The sequence below is a fragment of the Petromyzon marinus genome, chromosome 10 (assembly GCF_048934315.1).
Source record: "Petromyzon marinus isolate PM22_M1 ecotype Great Lakes invasive population chromosome 10, UKy_Petmar_22M1.pri1.0, whole genome shotgun sequence".
NCBI lineage: Eukaryota > Metazoa > Chordata > Hyperoartia > Petromyzontiformes > Petromyzontidae > Petromyzon > Petromyzon marinus.
Genome location: NC_133676.1, coordinates 13,111,853 through 13,125,080, shown reverse-complemented (window position 1 = coordinate 13,125,080; position 13,228 = coordinate 13,111,853). Strand labels below are relative to the sequence as shown.

At 49.5% G+C, this 13,228-nt stretch overlaps 1 protein-coding gene across 1 annotated transcript; it reads right to left on the bottom strand.

Annotated features, from left to right (window-relative positions):
* Positions 1-2,364: 2,364 nt before the first annotated feature.
* LOC116941143 (thread biopolymer filament subunit gamma-like) lies at positions 2,365-12,302 on the bottom strand. Its single transcript, XM_076066191.1, has 9 exons — positions 10,964-12,302; positions 7,993-8,053; positions 7,514-7,609; positions 6,750-6,926; positions 5,455-5,580; positions 4,125-4,345; positions 3,106-3,665; positions 2,717-2,761; positions 2,365-2,509 (listed from the first exon to the last, which is right to left on the bottom strand). The coding sequence occupies exons 1-8, from the start codon at positions 11,869-11,871 to the stop codon at positions 2,739-2,741; spliced, it is 2,172 nt and encodes a 723-aa protein (XP_075922306.1). The 5' UTR covers positions 11,872-12,302; the 3' UTR covers positions 2,365-2,509; positions 2,717-2,738.
* Positions 12,303-13,228: the final 926 nt, after the last annotated feature.

Here is a 13,228-nt window from a genome sequence, read left to right as displayed (position 1 = left end):
ATTTTCAAAATGGAAATATGGTTTGGGGGGGGGCAGAGCTTTGTGACGTCATTTGAGGGGGTCTGACTTTTTGTGACGCCGTGTGACGAGGGGGGGGGGGAATCGTCCAAAATCGCGTGAAGTCATTTATGGACGGCCCCTTATGCAAATAAATGTATAACATTTTTGACATGCGTTTTTCTGGATTTTTTTGTTGTTAATGTCTCTCACTGTTCAAATAAACCTACCATTAAAATTATAGACTGATCATTTCTTTGTCAGTGGGCAAACGTACAAAATCAGCAGGGGATCAAATACGTTTTTCCCTCACTGTATGCAGGCAAGGGATCGTGGTGCTGGACATCCTAGTGGCCACAGGCCTTGCCTGAGCGAATGCGTGGACGGGATTGCCAGATTTTCCCCGTGGCAAAATGTCCTGATAGAATTCCATTGAAATTGAGATTTTAATATGGAATTAACTCGTCGCACAATCGCAATTCCTGCAGGAATCTTACTGAGTGGAGTTGTAGGTATCAAATGTCTATTGATAACATTAACTTATCAAATGTGTTCTCCGGCAATATAATTCATTATTCTAGATTTCAAGCATTCGTGACTGCAAGGATCCATACTCTTTGGTTCTATTCGTTAAAGTCACGTAGGAAAAAAATAAAACAACAAAAATTACGACGTTTCGGCCACAACACAAGCGGCCTTCATCAGGTGAAGGGACCAGACTGTCTCGAAGACTGCGCTGGAGTGGAACAGAGCCAAGCTCAGACTACGACCTTTAAGCTGTGTGAGAGGGATTAAGGTGCCTCGACAAAGGAATTAGCATAAAAATTAGCATTTGATTGGCGGACTTATGATGAAAGGTGTGCCGGTGCCGATCATCATGATAAGTCCGCCAATCAAATGCTAATTTTTACGCTAATTCCTTTATCAAGGCACCTTAATCCCTCTCACACAACTTAAAGGTCGTAGTCTGAGCTTGACTCTGTTTCACTCCAGCGCAGTCTTCGAGACAGTCTGGTCCCTTCACCTGATGAAGGCCGCTTGTGTTGTGGCCGAAACGTCGTGATTTTTGTTGTTTTATTTTCTTACCTACGTGACTTTACCGAATAGAACCAAAGAGTATAATTAATTATGTTTTGGGTTAGGCCACGTAATGATCTTGATGAATCTGATTGGTTGTTCCCGTGATATAGTGACACTTATTCAGGAACTCTGGTCAGGTGATATGGTTTTGCCGATTTCCTGGATATTATGTTGAAGGTGCTTCGTGAAACGTCGTATCTAATTGCTTCGTTAGGTTGTGTGAATCGTTCTTCAACTTACCGGTGAGCTGCACATTAAGTGCCTGTATATGTGAAAATGTTATTTGTTGGGCCATATTAACTGTTGGAGAGCCTTGCGGACCCAAATGGCCAGAGTATTACGTGGCCTTACCCATATATGAATTATGAATTAAATTTAACATTGTTGAAAATAGCTTTACTAAACGAAACACCTAAAAGCATCGTTCTGACGTGGCTTACATTTTAATTTAGTAAGCCTATTGGTTAGAACTGCAGGTTTGTGGAAACTAATTTATTTGGACGAATCATTTTTTTTTTATCATTGTGTGTTCCAACACCACAGGGGAAAAAAAACATCAGAATGTGTAACAAGAATTGGAAGTGGTGCAGAAACGAGAGCCTTTGTTGAAGAGATGGCTAAGAGAAGGGCTGGGTGACTGTGTGTGTGTACGCACGTGTGTGAACACAGACACTCAACTGTGAAACTAACTTCGTGGAATATGCGTTTATATTTCAGCAATGCCTCATGGGGTGGGTGTTCATTGCATGTGCACAGATGGGGAATGAGAAAATAATTGGCAGTATACAAGTCTATGAATACACGTCATCTGGACTTTTTGAACATAAATCGACAATTTTACAATTGTTTTTTCTTCAGTGTTATTTTCTAAAACGACTGCTGAATTTACCAGTTGCTCAATATCACTTCCGCCCGTGGTGAATTTGGTTATCGCGTATTTGACGCGAGTTTGACAGGTATTTCTATGGCGAACCCCCCCCCCCCCCCCCCCGCAGTAATGTCGGTGAGAAACTACTGAATCATACAAAGCTTGTTTTTGTAAACTTGACTTTTCACCTACTCCGTATGAAAATACATAATTTCAAATAACGGTGTGGGTCGGCGAGTTCATGCACTTTTGTCCCAACCTTTGAGTGCCCTCGGATTCTGCAGAAACTGACTTTTTTTGTTTTAAAGTGTTGACCTAGTCATCGGATACGCTGTTCAGGATGTGGTCTATGTGCGTGCACGCTTGACCTCATTTTGTTTTAGTGAAGAAGAAAAAAAAAGCACGCAGAAAAAAAGCACCACGATCGTTTCCCGTAACGTTTATTAGTGCATAATCTTAGCGTTAAGCTGTGTATTGCTGCGATGGCACGTGAGCTGGTCAACTTTGCTCCATGAGGTTTTCCTGCCCATCCATAGCACCTTCCCGCCACCAGCACAATTAGAGCTGTAAGAAAGAACAAAATGTCTATGTTTTGCACGTGACCTAGGGAACCAATGAATAACAAACATACTGTACATATCTTATTCATATTCTTGGTTCTTTCGGTAAAGTCACGTAGAAGGGAAACAATAAAAGAATATCTTATTGTGTGCAAGTCGATGTGTGTATGATATTGTCAAAAAAAATCATGTCGGCATATCACCTAATCACCTGTAATGTGCTCCAGCAATCTTTACTCATCAATAATGATGGTTCCTGTAAAACAAGGATGAACGTTAGATTTTGATGGTCTGCAGCTTGTATCAGCATGGCTGACCTCGGCAAAACCTGCGACCTCAGCACAATGATATATGCACCATCGCATGTTCATACCGTAGGAACCAGTGCGTCATCATGTAAACCTGACGCAGTGGTGTTCATTGTTTGCATATTCCACTGTTGCCTTTCTAAGTGACCAGACCAGCAGGAATAAGTGCTCTTCATTATTTTCATGGTATGAGCTCAACGTGCTTCGTGCCATTGCGTATTATCGCTCTCGCGTAAAAACCAAGAAAACGCCAATTAACGTCGTGCCGCCTGATAGTCTGCTCGTAACTTACTTCCGCCAGCAATGCCGACGCCTCCGATGATAGGTCCTGCGGCTGCCTGCTGGAACTGCGCGCCGCCGCTCATGCCGCCTGCAGACATCGTGGCTGCTGCCCCTCTTCCATCGGCACCAGCCATCACCATTCCTCCCTCGCCCACGGTGCCGCCCGAGAGCATGGCAGTGCCACCCTCGATCACGCTCATGCCGGTGACGACCTGCTGCTGCTGCTGCTGCTGGCTGCTCATGCTCACGCTGCTGCTGCTGCTGCTGCTCGAGGTGACTTCGCCACCAGAGATAACAGTCGTACCGCCACCTGCTCCAGCGACGACGGCACCGGTGCCACCAAGCGTGGCAACGCCGCCGCCGCCACCTCCGCTAGCAAGAACGGTGCCGCCACCGCCGGTGACGACGGCCACTCCTCCGCCACCCGCCAGCTGCGCTGGTGAAGGTGTCGTTGCCAACCTGCTGGAGGAGATTCCTCCTCCGCCACCAGAGATGAAGGTGGAGCTTGCCCCGCTTGAAAAAACGGTGGAGCCATCGCTTGCGCTCTTGTCGGACCCGACGTTTAGGAGCCTGGTTGCATAATTTGGAAAGGATATTTCAGCGGTACGCAGGACAATGCAATTAAATGATTTTTATCATTGTCTTCTACTCCTCTTAGAGTCGAGACAGTGCGAACGAGTAGGACAAACTCGGTTTGGAAAGGAAAATCTCCCTCTTGAGAACAGCAATGTGGTCAGTGTGTACAGGCTGCACTTTAATGTTTTAAATCACCACGCCTGGCTGAATGCAATGTGAGAATGAAAGGGCCATGCGACGCTGTGCTAGGCTATGACTATGCTGGATTGAAAAAATAAAACTGGATTGAAAAAATAAAACTGGAGCGAAACAATTCCCTTGGCCAATTTATGACCTGGAAGATGATGACCGCGACGGTCTTCTAAAAATCCACCGCACTCATGAGACCTTCAGTGCAGCCTCGTGAACAGCGAGCGTCGGGGGAAGAATCACGTTTGGTGACGCGCGACTCACATTGCCTCCTCGCCCTCCAGCAAGCGCCGGTAGGTCTGGATCTCAGTGTCGAGCGCCGTCTTGACGTCCAGCAGCTCCTGGTAGTTGACGAGCTGGTTCTGGAGCGCCACGTGCGACGCCTCGATTTCCTGCTCGAGTGATACGATGAGGTTCTGCACGTCCGTGACGCTCGTGGTGGAGTGATACTGGTACTCCTGCAGTGTCGACTGCAGCGTTTGGTTCTGGATTTTTTTTTTTTGCAGAAGGAGGAAAGGTACAGAATCAGAATATTTGTTTATACTGGAGGAATCCGGTGAGCTGTCATGCTATTTTTCACAGGTGTCCAGTAGAGGCGGGTAAGAACGTTACAACAACAAGCAATACAAAAACGCGATAGTAATGCAGAGTACAAGAAAGTTAAACAAAGCACCCAAAAACATACATATAAAACGAAACTATCACCATAATACCAGGTAAAGCCCACTGAGGTGCTAACTAATTTTTCGGACGCGACCTGGCCACAAATGATAGCTCAACAAAAGTGGATTGTCACGTGGAAATTTATAGCAGCAAAATAATCTGAATAAAGGCGCAGCCCTACAATGTCTTGTTCTCACCACTGCCATGCAGCAGGGCCTGCGTTCTTGGAGGAGGTGGGAGTTACCTACACAGTTAACCCACCACGCACGACCTGCCAATCGAACGACAGCCCATTTATACTGCCGGATGGATATACGCGGGGGAGGGGGGGGGGGGTGAATTGTTTCAGAAGGAAGAAGTTCGACTTCAACATCCTGCATTGAACTTGTTCTTGGCTTTTTTTCAATCGCTGTTATTTTACAAGGGTTTTTGTTCTTCTATATTTGCAATGAAGGTCGTCAATGCTTGTGGTCTACTCAGCCGATCATTACTCCAGGCTTGAAAAATGAAGTGTCACTTCATGAGAAGACTGGCCCCACATTGGAAATGTGGAATTTCCATCATTGGCTCGGGGCCTCCAACAGAGATGAGCAGTGTCCCATGCTCGTCTTAACCAGGCAGATACACAGCGAGTTTCACTCATGCTGAATACTTAACGCCAATAGAACAGACAATAACTAACACATCCCTTGAATTAAACAAGGTTTTCGGAACTTTTGGAAATGGTCGATGGGATGGAGATGCAAAGTCGAGCAGTACAAGAAAATAAGGATGAAGAGGCATGTTCTATGTGATCGTTGAACAGAGAATGGATGCATGAAAACAGAGTATCAATGAAGGCATCGGGTTCATGAGAAGTTCGTGGGGAGTGAAGTGGTCAGAGGCTCCGCATGGAAACGTGCTCATTGAACAGCTGCACACAATGCCGTACCACATTGATGAGCTTGTGATATTCCGCAGTTAAGTCTTCGATTTCATTCTGCAGCGTCGTCATGTCTGTCGTTATGGTCGTGAGTTGCTCGCTCGTCTGTGTTGTTTGCTGCTGAATTTGCTCAATCTGTTGGAGCAAGGGCGCACAGCAACCGTGAGTGTACATTTCAGATGATTTAATCACACGTGTGAGCAAATCTACTTGTACATTAGGCCACGTTCCGATCCTCTCGTATCTTATCCTCCAGAACCACCAGTGAGATGTTAAAGATCGTGTCATCAACAAGGCTTTGCTGAAATTAACTAGCCATCAGCTGGTATGTTTTGACAATGTTGTATTGATATAACTTTTATTACATCCACACGAGTTACTTTATTTCAGTGCCAGTTTCTGTTCGAAGTTATATTTTCTCAAAAACAAGTTCTGCCTTTCATAGTTGTGTGAGCGTGATGCATACCTACAAGAGCAGGGATATTGCTGTGGGAACAACATTGACATGAAGTGTCACCAGTTACATAAAGTTATATAGAGTGATGTGCAGTGGTCGCACAAGTCATAAACTAATACACATATTGCCTCTTAAGCACCTCCGTGTGCCCCAGATTCATGAAAAAAATATGAGTATAACAAATGTCAGCTCTAATTCAAAGCCTTGTAAAACACAGAAAAAAAATTACATGTTATCCCTGTATTGTCTCGCATCTAATTCCATATTTTATCTTGCCTACGTTTCTCATCGCACTACACATCTGTCTTCCCTGGACCTCGTTTTACTCTCTCCTTTGTCTACATTTCTCTTCCGTGACTACATCACTCTCAACTTGACTCTTCTGTCACCTAAGAGAGTATAAATCGAAATGAGACGGTGGGGGAGGGCGCGGCCCAAAATGTTTTCCAAAAATGAATGAGCGATGTTCACAATGGGTCAGCAGCACCAGCAGAGGAAGATCGAGAACGTGATTCTCATCGTCTGGGTGGGGGAGGAGGGGATGGGGGGGGGGGAGGCAGTCCTAAAATTTCAAGTTTTATTTCTAAAATAGGGCCCAACAATGCTTAAAAATAATAATCAACGTATTTTCTTTGTAATTATCAATAAAATACCAAATTTGAGTTCTGGGAGAGGGGGCAATCACAGCCCCCCCCCCCTCCTCCCCCCCCCCCTCCCCAACCTGGATCCCCACTGCCGACTGACCCACCCACACACCACCCTGCCACTCCACTGGAGAGACGCGGGTTTTTATAACATTGGCGTTGCTGGCCCGTGCAGAGATGGACCAGAGCCGCGGCGTCGTTACCTTGCTGGTGCAGTAAGCCTCCGCCTCGACGCGGTTCCGCTGCGCCGCGGTCTCGTATTCGTTCCGCAGCGTGCTCAGTGCCTCCATCAGGTTGATGGACTTGCCGCTGTCCACCTCGATCATGCTGCTGTGCGTCGCCGCGTACTTGCCGAACTTGGTCGACAGTTTCGCCATTTCCTGCGCGTCGAACATTGGCAATCAGCAGTTTGTCGTCGGTCGAGCGATCCCTTCGTTGCTGCGGGTTCTTTCATCAGTCGTTTGGCAGCCTCGGGTTATAAATGTAAGCGAGATTGGCTGGCGTTGAAAGCAATCTGCTTCAACTGCAAGGCGGGATACAAGTTTGTCGCAGTATGGTGCTATACACATCCTCTGATAATCATCTCATCGACTACAATGATGCAGAGTTGGTATTATGTATGCATGTGAGTAAGTACGTATTGTACAACCTTGAGGGATGATGATGGTGTGGGGGAGTGCTACTTACAACAGTGGATAGAAAATGATTGATGATGACGAATAATTAACCGAAATGCACGTCCTTCATAGTGAATAACTGTGTGTGACCCGCCCATGCAGGACATCTATGAAAAAAAATAGCTTAAAAGCTCGTCGGATACCTCCAGTCGAAATAAAGATTCTAATTCTCCTTAATTATGCAGGGCATGCATTTTACGTTACGTGCAGTCTGTGACCAATGCCATGCGCGACATCTAGCTCAAATGAGCTTTCCCTACTAAAATGCATGCGCGTAATGGGTGATGTACTTCTTTGTGAATGGTGGTGTGGAAGGTCAAGTCTTCCTGCAGAATGGTGTACTTGCTCGTCAGGTCGTTCTTCATTTCCTGGGCAGCGTCAAGGTCCTTTTTGGGAACATGGACGGAAAGTTAGAGCATAATATCGCTTTTTTTTGTTGGGTTATATCGCGTAAATGTAAATGTGTCGTTAAACACGCCACCACCCGACACAGCCAATTATGTAAGGTTTGTCACGTAAACGAAACGTGCCAATTCGTTTCCAGTACAGCACCGTCGGTGCGTTGGAGGGTACTGATCGCGAAAGCCTACGTGGTTCAACGGAAAGTTAGTGCTTCACGAAACTTTTCTTTTTGGCCCCAACTCAAAGTTTGCCCACAATTTCAATGAAAGCGCCGTAGCCGTGAGGCCACACGGTGGCCCCAAGCGTAGGCAATGTCAGAATGAAGACAAAACGCGCCACGTTGCCGATGTCACGAGCGCACACAGACCCGTTTCATGTTGCTGATGTCCGTCTCCAGTTGGAATTTCACGCCAGCCTCAAATTCATACCTGAACACAACAATGGTATTATGATAACAGGTAATACATTGTGCTTATACATACACACACACATTCTATATTGACACTTGTGAAATGAAGGTTATCTCTTTTTTTGCAAAACCACGTGTCCATTTACGATAAATGTGTTTACGGGCCGCTACACGTTGCTTTATTTCCTGCGAGGTCGGTGTTGTTTGTGCCATGTGGTTTGTGAGGTTATTGGTTTCTTGACTTTGAGATTACGCGGCCGTGTGCCTGAGCAAGTGGAGCGTGGGTGGGTTGGGTAGCGGTGCAACAAATTAAACTGGGCCCCGTCCCGACTCCCCCCCCCCCGCTCCCCCTTTTTATAATCTGGGACCTTCATCCACCCCGCCCCTCCGGCTCGTTGGGCCCTGGCCCAGTTTCGCCAGCGTGCTGCACACCTGGGAGCTGCACACCTGAGAGCTGCACACCTGGGAGCTGCACACCTGAGAGCTGCACACCTGGGAGCTGCACACCTGAGAGCTGCACCAATGAGAGCTGCACACCTGGGAGCTGCACACCTGAGAGCTGCACACCTGGGAGCTGCACCAATGAGAGCTGCACCAATGGGAGCTGCACACCTGGGAGCTGCACACCTTGGAGCTGCACACCTGAGAGCTGCACACCTGAGAGCTGCACCAATGGGAGCTGCACACCTGAGAGCTGCACCAATGGGAGCTGCACAAATGGGAGCTGCACCAATGGAAGCTGCACACCTGAGAGCTGCACCAATGGGAGCTGCACACCTGGGAGCTGCACGCCTTGGAGCTGCACACCTGAGAGCTGCACACCTGAGAGCTGCACAAATGGGAGCTGCACACCTGAGAGCTGCACCAATGGGAGCTGCACACCTGGGAGCTGCACACCTGAGAGCTGCACACCTGAGAGCTGCAACAATGAGAGCTGCACCAATGGGAGCTGCACACCTGGGAGCTGCACACCTTGGAGCTGCACACCTGAGAGCTGCACCAATGGGAGCTGCACACCTGGGAGCTGCACACCTGGGAGCTGCACACCTGAGAGCTGCACCAATGGGAGCTGCACACCTGAGAGCTGCACCAATGGGAGCTGCGCACCTGAGAGCTGCACACCTGGGAGCTGCACACCTGAGAGCTGCACCAATGGGAGCTGCACACCTGAGAGCTGCACCAATGGGAGCTGCACACCTGGGAGCTGCACACCTGGGAGCTGCACCAATGAGAGCTGCACACCTGAGAGCTGCACACCTGGGAGCTGCACACCTGAGAGCTGCACCAATGAGAGCTGCACACCTGAGAGCTGCACCCCTGGGAGCTGCACTCCTGGGAGCTGCACACCTGAGAGCTGCACCAATGAGAGCTGCACACCTGAGAGCTGCACACCTGAGAGCTGCACCAATGAGAGCTGCACACCTGAGAGCTGCACACCTGAGAGCTGCACACCTGAGAGCTGCACACCTGAGAGCTGCACACCTGAGAGCTGCACCAATGGGAGCTGCACACCTGAGAGCTGCACAAATGAGAGCTGCACCAATGGGAGCTGCACACCTGAGAGCTGCACAAATGAGAGCTGTACCAATGAGATCTGCACACCTGAGAGCTGCACACCTGGGAGCTGCACCAATGAGAGCTGCACCAATGAGAGCTGCACCAATGAGAGCTGCACCAATGGGAGCTGCACCAATGAGAGCTGCACCAATGAGAGCTGCACCAATGAGAGCTGCACACCTAAGAGCTGCACCAATGGGAGCTGCACACCTGGGAGCTGCACACCTGAGAGCTGCACCAATGAGAGCTGCACACCTGAGAGCTGCACCAATGAGAGCCAAGTCAGTGGGGCCCACTCGCTTTATCGGCGAGGCTTTAAACCCAGGGGCTCTCAAAACTCCCCACGCACACTGGGTCCTGGGACCCTGCACCTGCCGTGTCGCGTTGCGAATGCGCGATCGTTGCCTCGCGGGATCGTCCCTTCGTGAACTGCATTTCATTAGTATTGTTATTAAACATTAAAAACAGTTACTAAAATCGAACAATCTATCTTTAAGCTGTTCGCTTATGATCGCCGTGAGCAACACACGTGGCATGGGTTATAACAACGTGATAGAGGTAAACTTGGTTGTTGGTGAACACACTGTGAATGATGAACTATATTTGTGTGTTCTGGCTTCAGATTGGACGCGACATTTGACGACGACGACGACGACGTCGTAGCTGCTGATCCTCATGAACGTTCACTCCGTGGATGATCGTCGCTCAAATAATTTGCAACGCGCAACGATTTGTGGGAGCAGCAGCCCTTGTTAAAGGTCGAGAGGGAGCAAACCCACGGCGGCACGGTGCCCGAACACGCGTGTCCAAACACCCGTGCCTGAACACCCGTGCCCGAACACGCGTGCCCGAACACCCATGCCCGAACACCCGTGCCCGAACACGCGTGCCCGAACACGCGTGCCCGAACACCCGTGCCCGAACACCCATGCCCGAACACCCGTGCCCGAACACGCGTGCCCGAACACCCGTGCCCGAACACCCGTGCCCGAACACCCGTGCCCGAACACGCGTGCCCGAACACCCGTGCCCGAACACGCGTGCCCGAACACCCGTGCCCGAACACGCGTGCCCGAACACCCGTGCCCGAACACCCGTGCCCGAACACGCGTGCCCGAACACCCGTGCCCGAACACCCGTGCCCGAACACCCGTGCCCGAACACGCGTGCCCGAACACGCGTGCCCGAACACCCGTGCCCGAACACGTGTGCCCGAACACCCGTGCCCGAACACCCGTGCCCGAACACCCGTGCCCGAACACGCGTGCCCGAACACCCGTGCCCGAACACCCGTGCCCGAACACCCGTGCCCGAACACCCGTGCCCGAACACGCGTGCCGCGCGAACAAAAGGGGCAAGTGCGCAAACCGACTTCGACTTGATCTCCTCCGCGGCGACCCTCAGGTTGTCCACTTCGATCTCCAGGTGGACGCGCTCCATGGTGAACCCGTTGATATTCTTGAGCATCTCGGTAACGGTCGCCTCGTAGTTGTCCACCGTGATGGAGGGGTCTGGCATGACGGGGCTGCTGCCGGTCATGGCCTTGAGCTGCGCCTCCAGCATCGCGTTCTCGATGGTCAGCTGGCGAACCTTCTCCACGTAGCCCACCAGACGCGTGTTCAGGTTGTTCAGGATGCCCTTCTCGGTGAGGCGGTTCACCATGGGCGGAAGGGTCTTCATCAGGTTGTTCACCGTGCTGTGGAACCCGCCCTGAGTGATGGCTCTGCCGATGCTGAAAGCCGGGCTGCTGGGAAAGCCGGCCGGGCCGCTCACACCCCCGGGCCCCACGAACACGCCGCCCGTGGGCCCCATGTACACGCCGCCCGTGGGCCCCATGTACACGCCGCCGCCGCCGCCGGAGGGCCCCATGAGTTGGCCACCAACCACGGCGCCGTGGCCCATGCCCAGCTGTGACAGTCCGCCGACCACGCCGAAAGCGGAGGGCGCCCCCCCGCTGATGCCGCCCGGCACTCCGTACGTGCCGCCAGCCCCTCCTAATCCAGTAGCCCCCAAGGACCTGGAATACCCGAGACCTCCCCCCGCCCCAAGTACTCCTCCTAACCCACTTCCCAAGAATCCTGCACCACCCCTGGCACCGCTCCCCATGCCGTAGATGCCCCCGCTGGACACGGATCCCCCTCCGCTGTAAAAGCTGCTCATGCCACCACCACCACCACCACCGCCACCGCTACCGCCTTGTGCATACATGGAGCCTCCCGAGCCTACGCCGCTGCTGCTGCTGCTCATGCCACCGGGATAGGATGAGATCGAGGACTGCATGATGGTTTGCTCTTGTATCCCGCTTTGTACCGCAGTGATACTGCAACTCGCAGTGGCTTGCAACGTACCACGCGTCTGAACAGAAGCAAGTTGAATTCGGTCGCAGATTTATAGAGGGTTTAAAAAAAAAAACTGACGGTGACGCCGTTGTCAATCGTGTATTCAGAAATAAATTGTGTGTTCAGAAGAGCTTTGTTTGGAGACATGTACAGACTCGGTTTTCGGCATCGAATGGGCTGACGTGGTATTATGAGCACGTGCAGTGAGATAATTGCGTCACCAACTGCGGTGGCGTTCTTTTTAACATAAACACGTCCTGGAATATGATTTATGCATAAGCCCGTTAAGAGTGAATGCTCTGCTAAAGTACCGTATAACTTTGACCTGCTTAAACATGTAGCCTAGGGTACGACTCAATAAGCAAATGGTAAGAAAAGTTAAGTCTCACTTTTCTGGGATCACATCCTCAAAATGTTGTTGCCTTTGAGGTAAAAGTCCTATTTCTGAGTGTCATTCTAATCTGTGCGTATTCACAGGTTGCTCAAGATCCTGTCTTATTCTCTGAGTATATAACCTAATACCACGACCCGTATGTGTCGACTCGAAGGCATCATTGAGCAACCAGTATATACTCAGTGATGTTATCTTAAACTTCCAGTAGCTTCAGTTGAACTGACAAATGTAATACAATACCAAGAGGCACGATTTTGAAAATAACAAACTGCATTTTTGAGTGGCACCCGAATGTAGCCCTACGTTTAAAATCTTCGGAGCTTTTTAAAACGCAACATACAAGCGTCGTAATGAAATATATTCTTAATGAAATTACCTTTAATGAAACGAGAGATCGTAATTCGTGCACATATGGCATGTACTGATTTATGACACGTGAATAGGATTGAGAATAGACAATTACCATTTCTCTGGGCAATACGTAGTATATAAGCGATGCATCTTTGCATTTATATGGCACTTAAAATCTTCAGCGCTCAAAGCGTCTGATACCACATCTCAAACATTCAAAGGGCACCCCCAGTGGCAGCTGTCCCTGTGTTCTAGTTAAGCAAACCCTGAACAAGTGACAAATGCAAACAGATGCTGTATCTTGCCTGTGGAGAGAATATATTTCTGCTGTGCAAGAAACCCTGATAGAGAATTTTGGCTTTGATCATAATAATAAATGAATAACAATCGTTCACTCAGCTGGCTGTGGTCTTTTGAGAAAATTGTGAAATATATAATTTCTCGTCTAAAATTGATTGCAGAGGCTTGCTATTACGCCTGTGTGAAGACTCATCCGACATAGAAACCATCATCCTAGACGTAGAAAGGCAGTAAATAACACATTCAAAAGTAT

Coding starts and splice junctions, on each gene's coding strand:
- LOC116941143 (XM_076066191.1), bottom strand. CDS start 11,871: ATGCAGTCCTCGATCTCATCCTATCCCGGTGGCATGAGCAGCAGCAGC. Junction 4,346..5,454: donor ATCACAAGCTCATCAATGTG/GTACGGCATTGT, acceptor AAAAAAATCCAG/AACCAAACGCTGCAGTCGAC. Junction 3,666..4,124: donor CTGGAGGGCGAGGAGGCAAT/GTGAGTCGCGCG, acceptor TTATGCAACCAG/GCTCCTAAACGTCGGGTCCG.